Source organism: Vidua chalybeata, chromosome 3, assembly GCF_026979565.1.
Source record: "Vidua chalybeata isolate OUT-0048 chromosome 3, bVidCha1 merged haplotype, whole genome shotgun sequence".
NCBI classification, from domain to species: Eukaryota; Metazoa; Chordata; class Aves; order Passeriformes; family Viduidae; genus Vidua; species Vidua chalybeata.
In genome coordinates, this window is record NC_071532.1 from 44,473,049 (window position 1) to 44,499,336 (window position 26,288).

General features: G+C 41.4%; 1 protein-coding gene across 1 annotated transcript; it reads left to right on the forward strand.

Moving 5' to 3' along the window:
• Positions 1 to 282: 282 nt before the first annotated feature.
• On the forward strand, positions 283 to 25,798 carry GPR137B (G protein-coupled receptor 137B). Its single transcript, XM_053938092.1, has 7 exons — positions 283 to 721; positions 9,277 to 9,326; positions 14,134 to 14,356; positions 18,100 to 18,253; positions 20,222 to 20,346; positions 23,549 to 23,673; positions 25,221 to 25,798. The coding sequence occupies exons 1-7, from the start codon at positions 353 to 355 to the stop codon at positions 25,327 to 25,329; spliced, it is 1,155 nt and encodes a 384-aa protein (XP_053794067.1). The 5' UTR covers positions 283 to 352; the 3' UTR covers positions 25,330 to 25,798.
• Positions 25,799 to 26,288: the final 490 nt, after the last annotated feature.

Here is a 26,288-nt window from a genome sequence, read left to right on the forward strand (position 1 = left end):
ACTTAACTAAGTTAAAATCCAGATAATTCTCCTTAGGAAAAGAACTAGCAGTAAACCGTTAAGGGCCTGGTGGATTTCTTTGTTTCTTAAGGATGGTAAAGATTTGTGCAGAGACATCAGCAAAGAGCAGCTTTCTGAGCTGTTCCCTGCCAATTGCTGACAAAGGCAGTCCTAATGAATCATTCTGAATTGTGATCATGTGCTACCAGCCCACAGTGAGCTGCCAAAGAGGAAGTGCCGCTTGTTTTCTTTCATTTTCTTGATTCCTATGCTGTAGGAAGATGAAAGGAGAAGGAGGAGGAGGCAACTGCTGCAGCCAAGCTTAAATAATTCTGACGATTCCCGATATCAAATGGAGGCCCCTGAGTGGGACCCACTGAAAAATGACACCCTTCCGCCGACCCTGACGCCAGCTGTCCCTCCGTATGTGAAGCTGGGCCTGACCATTGTATATACTGTTTTTTATTCACTGCTTTTTGTGTTCATCTACGTCCAGCTCTGGCTGGTCCTTCACTACAGGCACAAGAGGTTCAGTTACCAAACTGTCTTTCTGTTTCTGTGCCTGTTTTGGGCCTCTCTTAGGACAGTGCTCTTTTCATTTTACTTCAAAGACTTTGTCACAGCAAATTCTCTCAGCCCCTTCATCTTCTGGCTTCTCTATTGCTTCCCAGTCTGCCTCCAGTTTTTCACCCTGACCCTGATGAATCTTTACTTCACACAGGTAAGCAACAGATATTTAGTTGATTAAATCTAGCTGAATAGTAAACCTTATTATGTGAGCATCATGAGAAAAATGTCATTTACAAATGTACCTTGGCAATGCAAAAAGCAAATTTCAGTTGTTTATTTGGGTGCTTTAACTTCTGGTCTATATGCAAGTGATCAGTGTTACAATGAAACTGGAGCCTGAAGTGATCACTGTGAGAATATCAATTAACATATCTACTGCGTATAAAAATAATTCAAAGATTAGAGAAAAAATGTATAGGAGAGCTTGGAATTTGGACACCCAAAATATCATTTTATTATTATGCCCTATTATTGTTATTAGACTTTAAAAAGCCTTCTGGTTGATCTCTGTGTGCAGTCAGAATTGTAAGGTCTGATTTTGCCAGCAACGAACCCCCGGTCCCAGTTTTTTCATAAGTTGGCTGACATTTCTCAGTTTGGTTTCTATTATGTGTATAACAATTGAAAATGTTGATGAAGTCCTACTGTGGGCCCAAAGTCCTGTATTACTAACAGCTTTGACTCTGTTCAATAAGTGCTAAGTGTTGTGCACAGATACACCCTCTATTTCAAGGACACTCTGATGTAAAGGTAAATTAGCTGTATATTGGAGTAAAGGAAGTAGTATCTCCATTTCAGGAAGAGGTCTTTAGAGTGTATCTGTGTCATGGACATCTAAGAAGCCAGGTGAGCTGAGCTGCACAGGGCTCTAGGTTGCTGCCGCTAGAAATGCTTGGAAATATTTATGGTATCTTGCACTTGGCTGAAGGATGGGATCCTGGCATGCTGAGACAAAGAAAGGCTGCTAGGCTTTCCTAAGATCTCATAGGAAACTTGCAGGAGGGCAGAGACTGAATTCTTTACCTCCTCAATCCCACTGTAGTGCCTGGAGCAGGATACCAAGCCTGCACTCATGTGGCCCTGATCAAAGTCCACTTTCCCAGTGCAGGAGCAAGCAGTTGGTCAGGAGAGCATCAGCTAGCCCTGGAGCACACCAGACAGTGCTCAGGATGCTTTGGCTATTGCTGTGTGCCCTACTTGGAGGCAGCTCAGTGCCTGGGGCTGGTGCTTCTGTAGTCCCCATGATGTTTAACAGTGCTCTGTAGTGATGACAGGCCTTATCAATTCTGAGCAGCCTGACTAGAGACATTAAACTGCATGCAAGGGCTGCTATCCTAGAGCTAGAAAAGCAGCAATGGTAAGTATGACAGCTGTAAGAAGATAACTTGAGTTGTAGAGGATATTAAATACTCAGAACCACATACCCAGTTTTGTGCTTAGGTTTGCTTTCATGGATTCAGTGTCTGAAACGCCTGCTAACTCACCCTGCTCCACTCCCTGGTACTTGAGATATATTAAGGGATTACAGGAACCTTTCATCTGCATACTACTCAAATCCAGCTCAGGCATGTGGTGACCTATGCTTTATCCCATAGCTATTGTGAGAGTCATTTGATAACTGTGCAGCTTCCCAGGGTCAAATGTCCATCAGCACACAGTCCACCCCATCACAGTGTTGGGACTAAGTCACAGTTTGGGGTCAGACTCTTCCCTCATACACGCATGTGGGGCTGCTGTGGAAGTCTGGAGGCAGAATGCAGCATCCTGGCTCTTGGCCAAGAGAAGTCTGGGCTGGAGCAAGCACAGGGGGGGCACAGCAGTCTGTGCAGTAGTGTCAGCACTCAGAAGGGAGGCTTAGTGCTGCAGGTAACATTCCTTTTGTCTGAGGAAGATCTGAAAAGACAACACAGAGAATGTACACATATGTCCTTTTCACTTATTTTTAGTATTATTGTCTGGTAGCGTGCAGGAAGTACAAGTCAGTGATTGCAAACAGAAAAAATGCTAAGGCTGTTGGTTCTGCCTTTGAGACAGAATTCCTGCTTTGTCATCTTGAGTTCTCCTGATCTTCCTCTGAGCCCCTCTGAAAAAGAGTGCAATAGTTATCTGTCTTGAAGAGCTGCTGTGAGGCTTTTGAAACAATATTTGCAAGGGACTTTCAGAGTTTGTGATGTGCTTCATAATCTTTAAATACCTTGGGCCACTGTAGGCAGACTTAAGAATAGTATTGTTGTTTGCTCTAGAGCTAGTTGCAGTCAGGGAAATTTAATCTCAAATATTTCCCCAGCTGAAACAAAGGTTTAAAAAATACAAGCACAGCCATTCTACGGATGTATGACAGAATAAGTGCATATATTTTTAATTCACTGTTATTAATTCTTTACTTCTAACCATTAAAAGGTGGTTTGGCTTGAAATTCAGCATCTTGTATGTAATGTACATCTAGCTTTCCACAGTAGGCAAGCAAGAACTAGTGTGAAAGGGGTGGAGAGAGAAAATTTTGTTTTCAGTAATGGCTTAAAACTTCACAGACCTGTTTAGAAACAACTTTTATCCTTTTATTCTCTAGAAGACAGTCAAGAAGGATCTGCAGCTGTGTCTCATTGTATGAAACCCCTGCTATTTCACTAGTGCTTAGCTAGAGGAAAAGAAGTGATCTGTATGGGTTCAGAGCACTGGAAGAGATCCTGTGGATCTCTGGAATTCGTAGGTTTTTGTTATCTGCTGTACAGCACCCACCATTCCTAAATGTGGCACTGCTAGGAAGACTTTTAAATGTAGATGTGAGAGAGAAAAAAGTGGTTGAAAAACATTGCAAATCCTCCTGGCCAAACAAAAAACTCAATTGGCAAGTGCCCGAGGGCGTTTTTCGAATAACAAGCACCTTTGAAGTTGACAGAAAGTTAGCCACAACTATTCTCTTTTTTAATAAGTATCCCAAAGCCATAGGGAAATTCAGTTGTGTTTTATGTGTAGCAAGACAAATAAGCCCTGATGACATCAGCACAGCAGAGTTTTGTCCCTAGACTTGAGCATCAGCAGCTGCATTAGGAGAACCTCTAATGTGTTGGGGCAGGTTGCTAAAGCAGGGGAACTGTGAACAAAAGAGAAGTTAGAATCAAAATAGTTTTGACTCAAAACAGGATCTTTGGCTTAAGAGCCAAGTTCAGGGTCCTTTGATACAGTTGGAATGCCCTACTTATAGCAAATAGAAAGGATGCTGCAGATAAGGCTTATAGAATATTAGTTACTCTCAGAGATCCCATACTGGAGAAAATGAATATAATTAATTGAATAAGTAAATGTATTAGAATTTATTAATTCTATGTCTGTATTCATTCCCTTCTAAAGAAAAATAATGTGATCTACTCTCTCAGGAGGGGATGCCCTCTGCCTACTTGGAAATCATTAAAATAAATCTCAAGTGAGGATGAGATCCAGTGTCACTTTTGTAAAACAGTAGCACAACACCAGCAAGTAACAGCACTGTACCAAGACAGAGCAGTTCCCTGATCCTGATCCACCAGATAGGGACCCAAAGTGCATTTCCACCTCCAGAGACCAAAAATCCTGTAGAGATATTTTCTTCACACATGCAGCTTCCAATGTTTTATTTTCTGATAAATAACATATTTTCCACTTTAAAGGGAAAGAAGTGGAGGATCCCAAGTGAGGCATCCCAGACTAATGAAGAAAGTGAGGATTTCAGGATTTGGGTACTCTTTTATTTATGTCCTGCTTTCTCAAATTTTCCTTGTCCCTGACAAGGGGACACTGAGATGAATCCCCAGGCTTTACAGTTAGTGCTGTGGGTAAGAGAGTAAAGAGGCTCTAGGAAAAAAAATAAGTTGCCTTTTCCCGTGCATTTGAGGGGTGGGCAGAGAAAGACTTGCTTCACTTCGTCCTGTTTGCTCAGACTTTGCATTTCCCTGGGGAACAGAACACAAATAAAGCAGGAGAGAGGCTGGGATGGAGGGTTACAGGCTCAAAGAACAAGGTCAGGGCCAAAGACCATGAGCTATAAATTTCCCTGAAAATCCCAGGCCTCCCTTGTGGCCAGGCAAAGAAAACATTTGAGTGGGCTCTAGGTTTTGTCATTAGGTTGGGAACTTCTCCAGGATCGAAAGAAAGTAGTGCTGAGCTAAAGAGCTGTGAGACAGTATGGGTGGAGAAGGCTGGTAGGCAGATTTTACCTCTCCTTCCTCCTCCATAACCATATTCCCTTTTCTTTGGCATCTGGATTGAGAAACTTACCCTGCCTCCCAGGCAGTGCTGATAAAATCAGGGACTTTCAAATGAAAAGAAGTTGTACGAAGTAAGACAGTTTTGAGGGGAGCTGGCCATGCCTGGCAGGGTGGCGCAAAAACAGCACAAGGCTTTCAGAAAGTTTTCATGTATTTCAGTGGAACCAGAGTAAATGGTAGCTCTGGGAGGAGAACTAAGAAAATTTCTCATTCTCTAATTACTGAGGTAACATCTTTCAAAAGTTCTCACTAATGAGAGAACAGAGAGGGCTTTTTATTTTGGAAAAAATTTTAATCATAAATTAATAAATCATGTATTACAAAGCTTATTATTAATTTTAAACAAGCTTTATATATATATATATAACTACAGAGGAGTCTAATTACATATGGTAAAGCATCAGCAAATATGTTTGCTGTAAAATGTTGCCCTTACTATTGTATCTAGAGAAGACAAATTGTAATTGCAGATTGGCTGGCTGTCAGCATCTGACATGAAGGATGAGGTCATTTGACTTAGAAAATAATTTGATAGGAAAGCTACTGTTGAAAGTTTACTGTGGCTGTCAGCCCCCACAATCATCCCTGTCCTTTTAGGACTGTTTTTACCAATTTGTGGAAAACTGAGTATGGTAGTGAGTCACATTGCTCATGTCTGTAGGCCTTACAAGCTGTGTAGAATTTAGTAGAGGGAAAACTTGCCTGTTTTGGGAAATCTGATCCAAATAAAAGAATGAACATGGAAGAAAGAGAGAAAGAGGAAGGTGCGCCTGGGACTGAAAGATACACAGCTGAAGAAAGGTACATGTGCTGCTGATGAGATTGTGGCATTATTTTCAGGTTTCAAAGGGGCATTTACATGGAGTGTGACAGGAAGAGAGGGACTGTGATGAAAGGAACTGGGAAGGAAAAGTGCATGCTATGGTTCTTATAGGGTTTTTTAAGTGAGAATTGGTAAATAAAGCTGAACTTCATTCCTGTGCAGAGGGCCAGCTTGAGACATATGCAAGCATTTACCATAAATCTGAGGCTTTTTGGTAAGCTGAGCTGTAGTTCCTGTAAAAGTGAATTGATCAACTAGCACAGGAGGTACAACAGGGGTTTGTGCCAGTCATCACTTCAGTTCAGCTAAATCAGAGCATGGACAGAAAAATTGCTCCAGGGAGATTTTTTTCTTTTGCTTTGGGAATATCTGTCTTGGCTTTGACAGCTGTTTCACTGATATTTATAGAGCCAAAGTGGTTCCTGATTAGCTGGAACCCCCATCAGCTACAGCAGCCTGGCCCTGTCTGTCTGCTCTGCTGCCCAGCAGATCTCCAGAGCTGTCTGCAGCCAAGCTTCTGAAGGGTCCCATGCCATCCCCACTCCTGGGGACTGGTAAAATGTCTCTAAGGTCAGCTGTTTACATCAGTTCCTGCAATGGGAATTTTCTCTGGATCTATGAAGAGATTTTTTGAGTCCTTTTGAACTGCTGCAGTTTTATATGCCAGACATATACCTCAGGGGAGTGGAGGAGGGAGTGTGAGAATCTCATTTGAGGTTTCCAGCCCTTTGGCAGAAACAGAGTCAAAACAGGATATTTCTCCTTCAAAGAACAAGCAGAAGGGGAAATACTTTTAAGACTAAAAAGTAACCCTTTAGACATAAGAAAATTAGCAAGGACTTTTACTGCGTTTTCCATGTTCATCTTGGGCCTCTCTGAAAGATCTTTTTAAAACAGCCTGCTCTCTGTTTGCTGTTTAGTCTATTCTTAGGAATAGTCTGCTTTTCTCTGGTTTGCTGGAAGACTTACTTAGATGACTCAGATATTGACTGGAAGCTTTCTCAACAGTGCTGCGAGGAGGGGCCATTGAGCAACCAGACTCTTGAGCTAAATGCTAAAAGCAAAAAGCTGCACCCACGCATGTAAGGTATATTGAGATCAGCTCCTGTCATCCTTACTCCCACTGAACAACCCTTTATTCCATGATAATCCCATTGCTTCCAGCAGGGCTACTCATGAACTAAAGCGCCATCAGTGTTTCAGCAAAAATGGCAGAATCTGGCTGCCTGTGCTCCTGCCTAGCAGTGAATTGGTAAGAATTCTCCACTCCTTAAAGCTTAAAGTGTAGCTTACATTCTATATGGCATTTCTCTCTCTCTTTTTTTTTTTTTCTTTTTTTTTTTTTTTTTTTAACAGTATTTATTTTCGTTCTTAATGGTCATTTTGCTCTGAAAATTTCAGAGCATATATCACCTGGGACAGGTTCACCAAATGCAGAACCACAGCAACAGCTGTTTTAGTGATCTTGAATCTGGAGATCCTGTTGGATCTGCAGCAGGAGCATCGCATTTAGTTTTACCTAAGTTATCCACAGAGATTTTGCTGGGCAGTGGTTTATGTGACAGTACTTTGTGACTTAGGAGGGATGATTAGATAATTTTTGGGGAACCACTGGAGATGGTATTTAGGAACTTGATATTTGCTACGTTTTGTGAAACCAGAACAACTCATTGCCCACTGGAAATTGCTTGTCTTGTGAAGTTCTTTGCAGAGGCTCTGAGCTCTTCTCTTCAGTGCAGCTCCTGAAAGGTGTCAGAATTAATGGTACAATGTGTGTAAGTGCCACTCACAATAGGTGAGGATTGTGGAATCACCTTAGAGATAAGGATTATTTGTTTAGTTTCATTGAGGTCAGGAATCTGCTTTCTCCCTCCCTTCCAGAATAAGCAGGGTAGACAATAAATCTTGTACAAAAAGTATCTGGGAAGTATTTTGAACCTCATTCCTTCTCTGAAGGTGACAGCTACTCTCTATACACAGAAGAAGTGCAGAACATTTGCAAGCCTCTTGTACTTTTCCTTCCAAAAAGCAAGTCAATAAAACAACCTAAATCTTCTTCCTGAACTCCTGTGAGATTTCATGATCCAGGAATTTGGAGAATGAATCACAAAACTCTTCAATAAGGGATACTATCAGAGATGTTATCTATTTTAAAACAGTATCAATGGTTGCAGATTTTTTTCCCCCCAAGTTTTCAATTTTATTCTCAGTTTGCTGAAAAACTCAATGTTCTCTGCTGCTTCAGCTCCTGCTAAGCAAGCTGATGCATCACAAAAATAATTTCCATGTCAAGGCACCTGTTTATGGTGAATAGGAGTTAAATGACAAGTTGTTCCAGGAGATCTGGAACAAGTTGAGCCTGATTTTCTCCAGATCTATGTCTTATGATTGACTCTCAGTTGTTCCCATAACTGAAGAATTTATTACAATATTTTGCTATGCAGACTCTCTTCTATTGGGTGATGTGTAGAATCATTATGTAGGCTTCTCCTCACAGAGGACATATATTAGATACATTTTTAGAGTTTGTTTTTTCCTTTGAGTCATTCATTTTTAGGAAGGTGATAAAGAACCATGTCTTTGATACTTCAAGCATTTTCCCATCAGTTTTCTGAAGTATTTTAAAATTAGTAAAGGCCAGATAAAGAGATTGACAGGCAGACACATCTACAGTCACATTGTGATCATTTAAGTCCCTTTTCCTTGGGAAATCATAATAATCATAGCAAATATTATGCAAACATGGTTAAAGGGCATGCAAAACCAAGGTAAATGGATAAAATAGCATAACTTGAGAAGAAAATGATTGGGATACAACCCAGAATAAGTCACACATCATGAGGTTTTTATAATACTTGTAACCAGTGTGCTTTGTTGTTGGTTTAAATGAACATTTGTAAACTAAGTTTGTTTGGAAACCATGTTAGCTTATAAAAAAGCAGTGATACTTCCAAGTTTTTGTATAATTTCTGATGGTGGTTAAACAACTATGACTGATGACACCTACCTACATTACAGAAAACTTGTCAGTATTTTATCTTTTCTGGTACAGCAAGCTAACTGCTGGGCCTGAGATATCTCTGTGTAAAAGCACATATTGTTGTACAGTGAAGAGATAGTCAACAAAAGCCAAATAATACCTTAGAGTAAAATACTGAGTTTGGCTCTCAATGGCATCTTTTTGGCAATGAAACATGAATGTGAAAGTATGTATCTAATTTCAGGCCAGGGTACTATGATGGGCTCTTCAAGGGAACATTTGGCCTGGCGTTAGCTGGTCTGTGTGAGAGACACATACTGTCAGGTCATGAAAGAGCCTACAGTAATTTCTCTCTATGGTTATGCTGGCATTGATCCTTTTGTTAATACTGGTATAAAGGACCGTATTCCTAAACCAGAGTAAGTGAAAATAATAATGTAGACAGTTTGTATACAACTGCATCTGATCACCTGCTGAGTAGCTCTAGTACTTTGCTTAGAGCTTGCCTGCCATGGGTAAGCAATCCATGCAAATCCGTTATGTAATGAAACCTGTCATGACATATCTTGTGGCCTGTGAGACAGAATTGCTGTGACTCACAGTGTCTTCCTTTGCTGACATGTATGCTATGTTTGATGCAATGTTTTTTTGTTTTGCAGGTGATTTTCAAAGCTAAGTCAAAATATTCCCCAGAGCTACTGAAATACAGGTAAGAACCATACAAACATTCAATGTGGGAGGGAAGAGCAGCCGTGCTGTTTGAGAAACATATTTTCTAATTTGTGACGCTCATATTTCAGCTATTCATATTTGTATACCAATGTTCTATGATGATGGTTCAGAAGCCACCTTCTTCCTATGACCTTTAGGAGACTGTGTCCTTTCCCAACACAGGGATCATTTTTAGACAGTCGCATATTTCAAAAGCAAATATTTCAAATGCAAGTGGATAACACCCACCCTGGTGATTTGTTCATTGGTTCTTAACATTTGTATTGCTAGGTGAATTCAGATCCAGTGCTGAAGAAGCAGAGTGATGAGTGATGTTTTGGTTTTTTTGAAAGGAATGAGTAGGAGTGGTTATGTTTTAGCTTGTGAGGTCAGTGGTAATAGAAGCCTTAAAAGTTTTGAGAAGGTGATGGACAAGTTGTGAAGGGAAAGAGCTAGGGAGAATGGATTCAATTTCGTAATGTGTTTGGGAGCTTCTAGATAACCTCTCCTGACTCCATAGAGTTGAGGTTATGGTAGATTTGCATTTAGGTGGAGAGATTAATTTGGCATCTTGTTGTGGAGGAGAAGCTGTCAGGATTAATTTGAAAGAACCCCAAAGAGCAGTAATGTCCAGAAAGCTCAGGAAGAGCTCAATAAATTAATGTTTGTTGCGCCAATGCTTAAAAGCCTCGGTTGGGAAATGCTGTTTAGAAGGTGGAGAGAGAGAGAGGTTATCTCCATTCTAAAGAAAGAATTTACAATAGGAATTCCAGATAGGAAAAGAGAATAATTTAAACTGCAATCTGACTTGTTACTTGCTGACTGTTAGGAGAACATAGTACTGTATCAACAGGGCAAATATTATCACTGTCTTTGCTCTAGAAATTTGTTATCCTACTGGTTTTCATACAGCTTGTGGGGCAATCATCTTTACCAAGTGCTTTGGGAGCCATATTTGGTATAAGGCAGTACAGTGAGAGCAGGCTTGAGGTGGGCTGAGGAGGGCATGGGAAATGCAGAGTGTGATGGCTGACTCAGGAATATGGACTCCAGGCTGAACTGCAGCTTTGAACTCCCCTTTTGCACTCTGGCTCCTGTGGCAAGAAAATCCAGAAGTGTGGGCTGGCAGACAAGCAGAGCACACCCGAGGCAGGTCCCCCAGAGCAGATGTGGCTGCCTCTGATGGGGCACATGGGCAAGAGAGACAAAGAGGATCACTCTGCACAGAGCCAGCTCAGGGTGGTGGAGGACTGTCTGTGAACAGGTTCCTGCGTGGCTTTAGAGGTGAGAGCTAGAAGCTTTGAACCTCATCTGTTACTGATGCTTGTGGCAAGGCTTTATTCCTGAACACTGCTTGAAAATGTCTTTCTTGAAGCACAGGGAGTTCATGATATTTAGTCAATGCCTATGAAGTGACTGTATTAGCAACCTGCATGTAGCTCTTGGAGTATATGTGTTCCTAAATACAAATGTACTGTGGCTAGAATTACTCATGCACAGACTACCCTCCTCACGACAGCGCCATGTCCACCCTGACTCTTCCCCACTGGATTTCTAATACAAATCACTCTTGGATCTGGCCTAGCTTTTTCTTTCTTGTTCAGCTCTGTTGGTAAGGGATTTCAGTTGTAATTTGTTTTAACATCTAGATCTCAGCATGAGTGTGGTTAGTCTGTCTCAAAGAGCTGTATTAATAAAGCTGACCTCGTTTCCTATCTTACACAGGACAATTGAAATGATGTAATATGTGCACAACCACAGATGAATTAATTGTAACAAAATAGTGAAAGAACACAGACTTACACGGTGGCTTGTGTTGGAAAGGACCTTTAAAGATCATCTAATCCAACCCATGTCTGTGGGCAGCAACATCTTTCGTTTGATCAGGTTGCTCAGATCCTGAGGGAGAGATAAGTGATGGAAAGATGCAAGGCCTACAGACAGGTCTGGAATCTGCACTTAGTGAATCTGATTTTTCTTCATTACTGAATGTCCACTTTTTGATTTTTTTTCCCTCCATTTTTTCCCTCCCATTTTCTTTAATAAGTGTAAGACCTTATTGGCTGGTATTGCCATTTTTGCTACAGATGATGGCAACATAAATGGGGCAACTGAGAGGTAGGACTTCTGTCTGTGTACTGACAGAGGTCTCAGAAATCAGAATCATTTCAGATTAAAAAAAAAAAAAAAAAAAAATCCTATAAATCTTATTTGGGATCCAATTTCATATTTAAACAGTCCTTCTGCCTTGTCTCCCTGGACTTGGGGATTTCATACACTAGGTTTGGATGAGACTTACTGTGCTGTCTGTGTATGTCTTGTTACACACATGCCTCAGTCACTGCATACAAAATACAGTCATTTCAAACAGATTTTCTTGTTAAACAAGGAAAATCTCATTTCATTTGTCTGAGGTTTTATTTTCAGCTCAAAGAAAAACTTATGGGTGCATTCAGCCTGACACAGAAAGAACAGAACAGCCTGGCATGTGTCTTCCCCAGCCAAACCAGATTACACAAGGCTCCTTTAAAGACTAGTCCCAGAGTGGGGATTAGGCACAATAGGCCTTTGAACTTTCACTTGTGCTTTCACTGGTGCAATCTGGAAGCACTTCTCTTACCCTGCTTTTCTGTTTTCTATAAAACTCCATATACTTCTTCATGCCTTGTAGGTGCTCTTGTAGTTGAATTGTAAAGATACTTTCTGCCTTTAATCTGCTGAGACCCTAAAACCCTTCCCTTAGAGAGACAGCCTGCATCTCTATCAGGGTTTTTCTGTAAATTCAGTAACAATGCTTCTATTGCATTGCAAATCAGGCAACCATTTCCTCAGCCACATCATGTTAGTAAGGGGGCTGGAAGATCATCATGTGAAGAGCTGCACAACTGACTGGCCACAACAGCTCACCCTGGCACATATGGGATTGTATAGGCATGAGAGTGTGAAAACACCGGGATTTTTTTTGGTTTTTTTTGCTAAAGTCTGCAGAGGAGGAGCCTGGCCTGGAAGCCTCTCAGCCTCACTGGTTGCAAGCCAGCTTGATGCTGCATACCAGCATGCAGGCTGTGCTGCAGCAGAAGGTTCTTCTGGCTAAGGTGAGAAAGAGCAGGGCATGTACTTACAGTCCCACAAGCAAGGCAGGTGTAAGAGTGTACCCTTCCTCATAAACCCCCACAAGGGGACTAGAGACTGGACTTTGGGAGGGGAAGGGAAGGAAGACATGTGACCACTATTTAAAGACTTCTGAGATATTAATAAAAGCTGTAAATGTACTAGCATTACAGGGGAAACCGTGTGAAAGAGGAGCTTCAGGAGTGCAGTGCTTCCAGCATTAGACTATGAGTTTTAAAGGAACTACCTCCAGCTGGTTATCCTAAAAACAGAGCCCTGCCCTGGGAAGTTAAGAATGAGCACAATCTTCCTTTTGAGAGGGAATTTCTATGCCTGGCAAGGAAAAAACAGCATCCTTGCTCACTGCCAGTTATAGCTGGTAAGAACAGCATTGATTGACAAGCTTTTAGGCTTTTTTTTAGTTCTCCCTGTAACACAGTTAAAATATCTCAAAGGTGTATCTCCTCCTTTCTGGCCCTCTGAAATGAAGCCAGTTATGCTTCAGCTTTGTAGCTGCATTGATGCTAACCCAAAAGAATATGAATGTGTGAAAGGAAAAGATCCCCACTGGGTAAAGTATTGTTAAACAATTGGAACCAGATTCCTCAGGGACAGTCTGTATGTTTGTTGTCAGCCAAATTCAAAGTTCCCAACAGGCATGAAAAGCTGTGGCCAAAACCTCTTGTTCAGTGACTGCAGATTATGAATCTTATCAGTAATTTCCTTGGTCAGCAATGATAATGAAATAAGCAAGTACTTGAAATGGAAACATGCACTTTTTTTTTTTTTTAATGGAAAGTCCCACAGGTTTGTGTAGGCATAAGGAGGAATTACAAGCAGTAATAAATAAAAAAATTACATACCATGTAATACCTTGATTACATGATATGCTTATATTGAAGGTATCAGTGCTGGGTAGGTTGGAAAAGAACCAGATGGATAAAATCTGTCCAACTCCTGGCCTTCTGTCTGTCACATTCTGGTTCCAGGTCTGTTTCTGTAGTTGTGGAAACACATCTTTTTCCTGGCCTAGACAGCAAGATGCCAACTCAGAATCAATATGCATAGTTAAATTTTTTGCTGTTTCTTTCAAGAGGTTGACCATGACCAAATTGTTTAGGAAAAGAGATGGAGATGGAAGCTAGGAAACCAGTAACCTGGAGATTTTTCCTGCTGTTAGACACTTCCCTAATTTGGTATCTGATGACAAACATTAACAGTCAGTGATGCTTTATGTGGTAGTAGTGGTATAGTAAAACCAGGGTCAAAACCAATCCATTCCAGGCAGAGGTTTTTTCTGGGAGTGAGTAGGCAGAGGGTTTGTGCTGTGTATGAAGTGCACGATCTAAGAAGGTACATACATTTTTTTTTTGATGTTACAGGGGTTTTTTTTGATACATACAGTTTTGAGAACTGTGCTGTTCAATTTCTGCTGCAGTCTTCCATGTTTTGCTGCTTGATATTAGTTTCTTTATTTGCAGCCTGTTGTGTAACTGTAAAAACAGGTTTGAAATGGGCTAGGTTCATTTCCTCAGCAATCTGGAGCACTTTGATTTTGGCTCAGGCAGCTGGTTACTCTGTCAGCTGTGGCAGCCCAACACAGGCAGATTTCATTTCCCAGAGTGCAACTTCCATCTCATGACTGACATATGCTGAACAATGTTGCTAAAACTGTTTTCTTCTCACTTTCCCAGGTTGCCCCTCTACCTGGCTTCTCTTTTCATAAGTCTGCTCTTCCTCTTGGTGAATTTAACATGTGCAGTATTGGTGAGGACACAGAATTCAGAGAGAAAAATCATTGTCTCTGTCCGCGTGGCAATTAATGACACATTGTTTGTGTTGTGCGCTGTTTCACTCTCCATCTGCCTGTATAAGATCTCCAAGATGTCTTTAGCCAACATTTACTTGGAGTCCAAGGTAAGGTACATTTTCAGTTCTTTTCAAGTACCTTCTGAGATACAAGGGCAATGCAAGGCAAAGCCACAAAGCCTTGAGCTAGTGGCCTTAAATTTCACCGTCTGCACGTGGCTGGCCATCATGTTCAGCACATGAATTAAATATTAAATGGTAGCAAGGGAGCTTTTAGTTAAAACCAGTGATCCCAAATATGTTTTTTTGAGGCAGATTTTGCATAACTTTTTGGTTCCTTTCATCTATGTGAGAGAGACAGGCCAAGAGAGAAGCTGCCTTTCCCTGCCACAGGACCTCTTAAACCAGTGCAAGAGATTGGAAAGTCTGCATCTTATTCCCTCTGCTCATACACTCTGCTTCCAGGTTTGTGGCTGAGGGTCAAAGGTTCAAAGCACTGTGGTTGGCAGAGCAGACACAGCAGAAAAGCTAAAGAAGTATCAGGGAAGTCACCAAGCCACCATGCCCTGAATTCCTGGACTTCAGGAGACTACCAGGGTAGTGAGTGCTGCTATTGGCCATGCAGCTTTATTGACCCAGCTCCTCAGTCAGCCCTTCCCAGTGAGCATAAGTTAAGAGGACCTCAAAGACTATTTTAAAAAGCCTGCAGGAAACAAGCTTGCCTGCCTTCCCAGCAAAATAACATTGGTTCAGTGAACAGCCAGGCTCTGAAAATACCCAGTGCAGTCAATGCCTCTGAATTCCAGCTTTTAACAGCCTGGAAACACCACCATTCACCAGGCCATAACCTGCAGCCATGATAGGAGTGAGCCAAGACACTGCAACTACTCAGGACTTGAAGCAAGATCCATAGCAGGCAGCGGTGAAAGCTGCGGCAATACCAGCAAGCAGGAAATGCTTTAAAGAGGAAATGTTTGCTAGACACTTCTCTGTTCTTCTTCGATACTAACAAGTCAGCGGTGCTGCCATGGAAACTGAGGGGGAGAGAGTAGAGACAAGCTGCTGACTGGCACATATCATACCCCAGCTCAGTGGCATTTACAGATTGCAGATAGCAGAAGCAAAGAGCAGAACGGGGTTGGTTTTTCCCTGTATAGATTTCCCTACATAGCTGTCATTCTTTAACAGTTAATAGTTAAATGTATAGAGATTTAACAAACTTCTATCCCACCAAATACAAAAAAGCAGATAAAAGTGTCCTGGTTTTGCTTCCATACACTTCAAATGCTTCAAATACACTTAGTGGGTCGGTGAAGGGAGAAGGCAGCAGTGAAAGTAAATCCAGAGGAATCATTTTTCAGTCACGGGCCCCTGCAGAAAAGAAGGGATGCCCCAAGGTGGTATGGTGTCCCACCACAGAACTGGCCCAAGTCAGCACCTAAGGGCAGGGCTGTGCACCTCCTTGGTGCTGGCACAGCTCTGGCACAGAGCACCACGATGGTTCCCCGTGCCAGGTCATGGAGATGAATGTGTTCTCACAAGTGGTTGGAAGATATATGCCAGCAAATGGGAGATGCAAATAAAAGGCTGCCAGTACTGATGCATACATACATGCACCACAGAGCATGCATTATCTCCAACACAGTTTCTGTCATATCACTGCAGAGAATGGATTTTTCTTCTCTAGATAGTTTTTTGGCATGACAGTAGCAGATAAAACCAGGATGTTTTATTCACTGCTAGTTTCAGTCATCTGTATCCCTAAAGTATGTGCTGTCAAACCCTACTGGAAGTCCTCAGAGGAACTCCCGTTTCAGGTCAGCAGAAAGGAGGAGCAAATTTCTCTTTAACTCCCATTTCCACATTCAAACTTTCATCAGCTGAGTGTTCTGTCCTTTCCTGTCTGCAGTAATGTTAGAGATTCTTTGGGTTTTGTGAAATAGTGTGGAGTAAAGAAAGTTTGGTTTCCTGCAGAAGGAGAAAACAGAACAAAACCAAAACCAAACTAAAACAGAACCAAAGCTTCCTTTAGGTTAACACTGCTTTGTGACAGAGATTTATGCCCCTGTGATTTGCAGCACAAGATAAACTTTTCTTACTAATAAAAATAATCCATTGCCAGTGCCCTTTGGTCAGCAAATGACAGGCTTGAAAGAAACAAAACTGATCTGTGTTTTTAAATCTTCTATTCAGCCCTGAACTTTTAGCTGTTGTGTAGCATGGCCGGATTTGATTAAACAGGAAATGTACTTATTTCATCTGATTAAGTAAACGTAAGAGAGGAATTCTATTATAAGGTTTTCTAAATAGAAGTTGAACCTTAAATTTTTAAAGGATTTGTTGTGGCAACAGCACTATGTTATTGGTTAAACTGATAATTCAAGATTTAACTGCCTTCTGCAAATGCAAGGACTTTTGAAAGCCCTGTTTCATTATTTATAGATACAAAACATCTTTACTGATTTTATAATGAACACTGCATGCTTATGTGATGCCACCCAGCTCCTTGACCACTGAATGTTTCTAAAGATATAAATCAAACAATATTTCTTTAAAGAACATCCTATAGAGTAATGGGAGACACTTTTTAACCCTTTTCCCCAGCTGACTAAGTTGTAATGTATTAAGTCTTTTAAAACACATTCTCATTATTTATAGGAATATATATATAAGAATATGCAAATGTATAAGGGGAGATTCATATTTCTCTGTCTGGCTTATCTTCAGCATGCTGCTACCTTAAACAGTTAACTTAGTCAATGATTTAACAAGATGAAGGATTTTGACATATAGGCCATTTCTATGTTGCACTACTGAAATAAGATGATTTTCAGACAAGGGACCCAGAGAAAGCAGTGGTGTGGGTCTCTCCCAGGAGAGGGCAGGCCTAGAGAAGCAAATGACTGCAAGGCAACTTACCTGTAAATGCACACAGCACTTTAACCCATTTTTCCTCCTTTGGCTGTACAAAGCTGTTCCAGAGCCAACTACAAAGAATTTACTTTGAGTTCCTTTCAAAGCCAGTCCCATTTTTGTACATCTGCTTGCCTCTCTGATTAGACTCATAGAGATCCCTGCAGCCATGGCTTCCTTCCTCCTACAACTCCTGTGCTGGTGTCTCAGCCCCTGACAGTGACCCTACCCACTTGACATAGTGGTCAGGCACTTACTCCTCTCACCGGATCAGGCTCTTTCCCCTGCTTTGTCCAGTTTTCTCTCTAGGGCTTAGGAACTGTTCCAATTTCATACTTGCAGTCTCATTTCTCCCCTTGTGCCCAAGCTGCCACTCAGACTGCTCTGCCATGGTCACTCTGCCCATAGGCTGTGCTTCCACTTTGTCTCCTCTGTATTGACATTAGCTAAGGCAGGATGTTTTGTTCTTGTCTGTGCTGTTTTTAATTGCTGACTGTTATGACCTGCTCTGTACTTGTGAAATAGGTGCAAAGCAAGCAGTTGCAAAAAGATGCAAGGTTGCATCATGCTAGCCAGCATCTGATACAGGATGCTCTGCAGCTAATGCAGAGCTGAAGGCTGAATTCTGTTGCTCCACCTCATACCAAGTGTGGGTCTTCTGTGTTTTCACTGCTCTGAAAGTAGCACTTGTTCAATAAAATGTAAAAATTAGTCACAGCTCATCTTGGTAAAGGCTGGAACTGCTACCATTGCCTGGAAACCACTGTGCTGATAAAATACAGGAATATACATAAAATAGGCAAACCTTGGCCAAAGAAGGAAAGACAAAAAGTCAATCACATGAGACAGAGTAGCATGACAACTCTCGAAGTCCATGCAAAGCAAAGCTGTTCTCAACTTCCCTTATGAATAACAACCTGTGCTTAAATCTCTTCCAGGGCTCATCTGTCTGTCAGGTGACAAGCATAGGAGTGACTGTTATACTACTTTATACCTCACGAGCCTGTTACAACTTGTTCATCTTATCATTTTCTCAAACCAAGAAAGTCAACTCTTTTGATTACGATTGGTACAACATATCAGATCAGGCAAGTATGAAAATATTGGCTAATGAGAAAACCTCATTCTCTAGCTGATGATTGACTTCCTAAATGCTATCACAAGAGGAATACTTATATTCAAAAGTATTTGAATATATATTCAAACCCTATTTTTTTTTCTTTTATTCAATGCACTAAGATTGTTTTGCTCCAGGAATACAAATTTCTGATAATTTTGGCATAAGGATAAAAACTCCAGTTCTGTGCTGAAAGAAAATAGTAACCACAAGACAAATAATTCTTAAAAAAATCAATCTTTTATTTACCTTGATTTTATTGTCAAAAGAAAGACTACCTTTTCTTAAAACAGGCAGGGAGTTTGTCCATTATGAAGAATGTATTGTACTTAAAGGAGCAGAAAAATAGTACTTGATTCCACTGAAATTCTCAGTTCTAAGACATCATAACATCTCCTCCTGCCACCCAGGGCTGTGGGGTTATTTGCTTTAATTCTGGAATTAGCATGGTAATGTCTGTTGTTTGAGGATAAGGCTAGGACTCTTCCCAGCCTTTAATTGCAATTGACAATTTACCCTGAAAGGTAACAGTAATAAAAAATCTAAAGGAAATAGCAGGGGGTTCTTTGTTGAATTCTAATAAATTTCAGCATCTAGCTCCTTTCTTTGCTTTGAAGAATGTATTTAGGTCCCAGTATTTTTCCAGCTCTGGCCTGGGTCTGGATCATGAGTATCTTTTGTTTGGCCTCAAAATCCCATGTCTCCCCTGCAATCAGCAAGCACCTGCAGACCCAAAGCAGTGTTCCCAGCCACGCAAGGACCTTGTATTGCCCAGGTGGCCAAGCAACCCTACACCCATTAACAAATTTCTGTCGAGCAGTAGGTAAAACTCTAATTAAGAAGTAGGTAAATAGTAGGATAGGATTGCCCTGAGGACCTTGTTATGAGTTAGTTGAGTAGGGTCTGTCAAGGAACCTTTAATCAACCCTGCTGCAGCGCAGATCACTGCAGGTGTTGCCAGTGGAATTAGAGCACACAGGTTTAGACAGAAGGGCAGTGGGCTCTGACTTTCTCCTGAATCAAATTATTTCCCTCTTGTTAAGCCCTGAGGTGTTGCTGCTGCTCCTGCTGACCCCTTGCAGGGGACAACTTGTGCTCTGACTCCTACAGTCTGGAGTAACAGGGGCTGGTATGGCCAGACTTACTTGGTCCTGTTTGCCCTCTGGAGGCAGAGGCTGTTCACTGGAAGCTCACTGGAATGCTTTTTAGCCCTTGAGTTACTACTACATTTTTGGAACATCTATTCTGGCTTGTGACATTAGGGTTGCATGGATTTTGGGGTAAGTTATTTGAACTACATGTAAAGGGCGTGGAACTAAGGAGTAGGAACTCAATTTGGTACCAGACTCAAAAGACACTTAAAATTACAGCCCAATAAATGTACTGTAGTATTGCCTCAGGTCACCAGTCAGAAACAGCCTTTTCTCTTCTGTACAAAACACATGAAAGGACAGGATTTGCCCTCTGTAGCTATAGGCAATGGTGGAGATCTAGAGAGAAGATCACAGCTAGTACTGCAGTGCCAGCAAGGTTATTCAACCTTAGAATGTGCACCAATTTGAACAGACTCAAGGTCTTTTCATTTTTAAAAGCAATGCCCTTGACCGTTGACTGTTCCTTTAAGTTATTCCCAGCAGGAAAGGGACTGGAAATCTTGTTTCTCATTACCTGAATTTGATCACTTCATCAAGTGATTGCTTGCCAGGCTTTCAAACTGGGAAGACCCCTGCATTAAACTGATATTTCTGAAGGAAAGATAGCAGGAGGAGGAAAGGGAAATCATGTACCCAAGATAACATATTTATTTTTTTAGTATGCCTTTAATCATTAGCCAGGCTGATCTGGCTCTACAGAATGGAATTTCTGGCATTGCCTCTGGAACCTTCAAATGAGCTGCCATCTTTATTTTTAAATGCTTTACTCTTTTACTTTTCAACAGGCAGATCTGAAATGCCAGCTGGGAGATGCAGGTTACATAGTGTTTGGAGTGATCCTTTTCATCTGGGAGCTCCTGCCTACTTCCTTGGTTGTGTATTTCTTCCGTGTCCGAAACCCTACAAAAGATCTAGTAAGTGGAATTTGTTGGTGTATTTGCTGCAACATGTAGTTGTAATGTTCAGGCAGGTCTGAAGGGCTCAGCTGCTGAGGGATCTTTCGCTTCTTTACATTCTAACTTCTCTTTTTCAATGTGTCCTCAGCAGAATAAGAGCAACCAAAACTTTCCACTTCTTTATGATAATAAAGAAGTTTTTTATGATAATAAAGAAATTCTTCTTCTTGAAAGAAACTCCTCAGGTTTATCCAGAAAGAAAGGCCAGGTGTTTAAGGCAGTTTAACTTAAAAATCAGGAACTTTCTTAAGGGTAGGGACAACTTCCCTTTGAGATAACACAGCACTTTATTAGAATTGGTGGAAAAGGAGTTTGTTATCCAAACTTGGCATCTTTCATCCCATAGCAGTGAAAATGGTTGTGTGCTAACAGGGTTGTGAAGTAATAGCTTGAATTTTTCCAAGTCAAAGACCAGTGGCCATAATAAGCACTTGCTGACTTGTTGGCTATTTCAGAAGACCAGAGATTAAGGTGTGAGTTGTAAGGAGAATTCCTGGTAAATGTCCTTAATATCTAGGTAGTTAATAGATGGACAAGCATTTTTTTATAGCTGTAGGCAATGTCTCCAGGTTAACTGGTGGACAGGCACACAGTGTGGTAGACAGGGACAGGCGAACGGAAGATCTCGGGATGTGACGGAAAGCTAGACCCTTCCCCCCTTCTTCCTGCTATAGTTAATCAATTACCCCTAAAGCATGCAGCCCCTCCTAAACTCAGTAGTTTTCCACTCCTTACTAACCCTAGCCAGACCCACCATCCCCTTCTGACGTAGTGAAGCCCCCTTGACTATTTAACCCCATGAGATAAGATAATAAACGCCATTTGACCATCCACCACATTGGTGTCTGTGCACGTCTGTGGCCCGAGTGACCTGGGGGAGGCCGGGTTGCCGTGCTGTGTCTCGAAACCAGGTCGCCCGCCTTCTCATCAGAAGGCGACACACAGGAAATACCAGCCCTCAGTAGGATTACTGAGGTTATGTCTCTGTTTCTGTAGGCCAAATGAAACCAAAGCTAATATTACTCAAAAGGGATGTGAATGGTAAACACACAAGTATTTACCATTCTCATTACCAAGAGAGAAGCAAATAACAGAATAGCTTTCTAGACAAGGTGATGGGTTTTATCCTCATATGTACATTTCAGAGACAATGATAAAGCCAAGATGAACAAGGAAGTAATACCTGACATTGGACTAAGAAACCCCATGGATCCCAGTGTCCATGACCAGAACTATCTGAGCCTCACTCCTGCTTAGGAGTTAAGCAGGACAACTGCAAAGAGAAGAAATGTTTTTAAGTACCGGCCAGAGGTCCTGCTCTTCTAAAAAGTGACCACAGAGAGATCTTATTTCATTTAAAGTGCGCTTAGTAAGGCTAGACCTGGTGGCCAAGTTTGGATAGTGTGGGGGAGATTGACAGAGAATGAAAATAATGGAAGTGATCTTATCACTGATTTCGAAAAGCTGATCACATGAAGCCTTGGAATCCTAATAAAACAAGAGCTCAAATGGAGTCAAACAGGCAGTATTCTCCTGCCTGGCAGGCAGTAGAGCATGGCAGTAACACATGTAATGTATTTTTGCATTGTGACTTGCAGAAAGCCTTAAACCTCCATAAAGACACAATTCAGAAGAGGCAATCAGTGATATCTCTTATTTTATGAATACCTTTTTTAGGGTAAACATTATCTGTCACATAGGTTAAGTCATATATAATTTTTTTTTTCTCACATAGGACAATTATTTAGAGGAAGACCAGAAATAAGTAGAACTGAACAAAAAATGAATAGACTGTAGCAAGAGAAAACTGAACTTCAGTGTGATGTTGCCACAAGAGGGAGACCAAGGGCCGCAGGAGTTTAGGTAATGCATTCAGTAGGCTGCGACTTGGCCAGAAAGCATGGGGTTAGAATTAAAGCTAACCCTCCTAGTTAAAAAAGACCCCTAACAACAAGTCGGATTAGGTAAAAATAAAAAATATTATTTATTTTTAATAAAGAATCCTGAGAAATAGTTCTTTGGTTTCATGGTTCGGGACTTCAGAATCAAAAAGTTTGAGTAGAGGCAGGCATCCTGTATTCAGCATTTCTCAAATATGAAACTCCTTTCCACAAGTGATTATTGCCTGGAATGAGCTGTTGGCTCTGGTGCTGACACAGGGTTACATCAGCATGTGGCCCTTTGCCTCGCCATACCTTTAACCAGACAAACATTGGAAATGGGGGCATGACAGAGATGCACTTAATCCTCATTTCATCTTTGTCAAAATTATTTAACACATAAAATAAAGGGGGAGATGAAACTGCTCTCCTTTTTAAGGCCAGAGAGAAGATGTCATCCTGCTTATCCACAGGCACAGTGACCCCCTCTTCCCTGGGGATGGGAGCAGTGGATCAGTGGTTGAGGCTCAGCAGGTTTTTAGATGTCTCTCTGCACTGTTTCTGGAATTGTGCAGAGAAATCAAACTGATTTCTTGCATCCTGTATGTTTTCTGTTTTGATTCACAGGGAAATACAGTGAAAATGCTTTGTAAATGAAAGAGTTATATGTATACTCCTTTCCCTGTTTTGTCAAAGGTTCTGATCTCAGGATTTGATCCTCACAGCACTATAGATTAGCTACTGAAATTGCTTGGTGAGGGCCTAGGGGACTTTTCAGATGTGGGTTCACTAAGCAGGATGTCAAGCTTCAACATGATCAGTTTCTGTGGTAAGGGAGGTAAGGCACCAGGAGGGAGTTTTAGCAATGTGGGAGGTAAAAATCAAATCTCTTTAGATGTTTCATACGTTTCCTTCAGCTCCTCGGCTGCTTCCTACTGCTCACTTCATGTCAGCTGGCTAAAAGCATGAAGTGCCCTGGATGGACAGGAATTCAGCAGAAAGGTTGAATGCAGACTGGTGGCTTCAGAAGAAGGTCAGGTGTTAGCTAGGAAATAAGGACAAATAAAAGCTGTTGAGATCAATATCACTATGCTGGTAGAGATGAACAGTAAATGCAAAATTATTTCTGTTGTCTTCAGCAAATGCAAAATTGTGTGTTTTATTTTGGAAACCGTGAGGTAAGTTGGCAACAACTTCTTCTGGAAGTCAGACCCCAGCCAATTTATAAACAGCTGTTTGATACATGTTCCAAATACTGACTGAGGTTTCCCTTCCCTCAGGCTAATGCAGGAATGGTCCCAAGCCACGGCTTCAGTCCCAGGTCATACTTCTTTGACAATCCCCGCAGATACGACAGTGACGATGATCTAGCCTGGAATATTGCACCACAGGGGGCACAGGGCAGGTGAGAGTCAACTGCTTGCTGCCCAAAACAGAAACTGGAGGAGGAGGAACTCTGACACACCACAGAAGATGGATGTGAATTGTCTAGCTGCAATTGCTGCATAAATCCCAGCAGGGTGAGGGGAAGCAAAAGGGGAAGCTGAGGTGGAAAGGCAGCACTGAGTGACTGGGGATCCAAGGGCCCTGTAGACACTATAAAGACACAAGAATGAAAATTGTTACATAATTTAAGAATTGTACCAATGTACCTCTTGTTGAAAAACTCAGGTCAGAACTTTGTTTCATCTTTTATTTCTTCCAAGAGTAGCTTCAGAAATTCCATTTACTCATTCAAGTGTGAGAGCAAGACTGCCTAGAAAAACAGCTGTCTCCCAGCTCAGGCAGAGCAGGAAAAAGCTGGAGAGCACAGGCAGCAGCTTGTGACAGTTGTAGCAAGAAGCCGTTCAACTTAGGTTGCCCTGTAACATGGCTAAATATCTTGAGGGTGACCTGAAATGAAGGGAGCATCTGCTTTCCCACATGCTGAAAGCTTAGAAAAATCTACTAAACTGCTGAAATCCCACACAACCCAGAATTGGCACAAAAAGTATGTCTTCTCTGCACAGCTGTGAGGTTTAGGTAAGGATTCTGGTCCAGGAAGGAGCAGTTCACATGAGAAATGGTAGCACCTAAATCAGAGAAGGAAAGGCACTGACAGGACTCTATCCTGCCCTGAAAGGAGTCTCAGTCGTGTTATCCCTTTGCTGTGGCTGTAGCTACACTATGATGTGAATTGATTAATGTAACCACTCAAAATGCTGGCTAAGTTGCCAGTCATAGTTAACATAACCCATGATTTAGTTCTTGTCACTCATTCAGGTGAGATGGAGTAGTCACTGTCTGTGAGCCCAGACCATGGCTCAGTAAAGTTGCACACTCACTATTTACAGTTATCAGTCATCTTATTCCTGCATTAATTAGTTTTTCACATAGTAACTAAGCCCATGGAGGATGCTAGAAGTGGTTTTGAGCCAGCCTGGTATCCCATCCTAGAGCCAGAGGCACCCTCTCTTCCATACTGAGCCATCAGGGATCCAGCCACACTGGTAACACATGCACAGCTCCCAGGGGAAGCCAAACCAACCATGCACTGTGTCATGCTGCTCATGGGAGAAAAGACAGCGTGGCAGAGCTGCACACCACGTCCTGGGCTCTGGGACACAAACACAGGAAGTTTAGATCTCTGAAAGGCCCTTGCAGTGCCAGGACTTGGCAGGGATGAGCAGCACCATTTCTGTGATTTTCCAACACCTTCTGGAACAGCAAATCAGAAAGGGGAGGGTCTTTAGTGAACCAAGAGAATCAGGAAATGGATAATGAACACTTGGGCCAAAATAATTGATAGATCAGAAAAATAAATAGCTGCCTGTATCCCTTGGGCTGGGGGTTTATTTTATTTTTGCACTTCAGCAGAACTACCTCTACATGATTGCATTTTCCCTCTGTTCTCTAATTAGGTGCTTAAAGAATCCATCTGCCAGTCACTAATTCTTCTATTTTCTTTCTAAGTTTCTCTCCAGACTACTATGACTGGAGCCATCAGAACAGCTTCATGGCTTACATAGGATCCCTCCAACAAGATCCAGCACTTGACACAGACCGGCTAAGCCCTATTTAACTTCAATCAACTACAGCGTTCTAGGACATTTCAATATTAAAACCAATGTTCCGAAAAACAAAGCTTGGCAACTTTTCTCCACCTTTTGGTTTTTAGAAATTTTCCTGTGCACACATAAATGAAGAACCTTGCCATGAGCTTTTCATAGTTCAAGGAGAAGTATAAGCTAATGATTTAAACTTTGAAGACTGTTCCAATTAATACCTTGTTCTAAGCCATGGTATTTTGGCTTTGAATAGAGTTGCTAGAAGGTATAATTTAATCATTTTTATGCTCATTTTAAAAGAGCAAATTTCATGAAGTGAAATGGCATAATTATTTTCTAAGTATTTTTATTTTTACACTGTGTATTGTTAGAAATATATTATCAATATACTGTAAACACATGAATAGATTTTTCAAATGCATGACAGTTGCAATTTTTATGTGCACATAAAAGCCTGTAAGAAAAAATATCAACCCAGTTAAATACTGTCTTTTCAAGTTATTGCTATGTTCTCAGAGCACAATTTACTCTTTGGATATCACTGCTTACTCAGTGTGGTGTGACAGTTGGAGGGTAGAAGTTATCTGTAGCCTGTAGTTCTTCTAAAAAAGTAAGAAAATTGTATCTTCTCAGCAGCTTTAGGGAAAGTCTCAAAAGAGTGGAGATTGGCATCTGCTCCAACTGGAGCACTGAGAACTGCAAAACAAGCTGAAAATTTGTACGCTTGAAAAATTAAAGTTATGCAATTATGTCCACCAATCAGATCTATATATATTATGTAGAAGAGTAAGTTAAATACCTCACAAGGGAGAGGGATACATATAACAGTACAGACGTGTTTATTTATTAAGGACCTGGGAATTGCAGTGTGGGAATAGAACAGGAGCTGGAAGTACATAAAGCAGTAGAACCTGAACCTCAAAAGTGCCTTTCTGCATAACAAGCAAGCCAGAAAAGCTGTGCTTCAGCCATT

What these genes read in the sequence shown, in the direction of transcription:
- GPR137B (XM_053938092.1), top strand. Translation starts at nt 353, where the DNA reads ATGGAGGCCCCTGAGTGGGACCCACTGAAAAATGACACCCTTCCGCCG. An exon ending in CAACATATCAGATCAGGCAA is followed by an intron (nt 18,254 to 20,221) that starts GTATGAAAATAT and finishes TTCAACAGGCAG; the next exon opens with ATCTGAAATGCCAGCTGGGA. An exon ending in GAAACCCTACAAAAGATCTA is followed by an intron (nt 20,347 to 23,548) that starts GTAAGTGGAATT and finishes CCCTTCCCTCAG; the next exon opens with GCTAATGCAGGAATGGTCCC.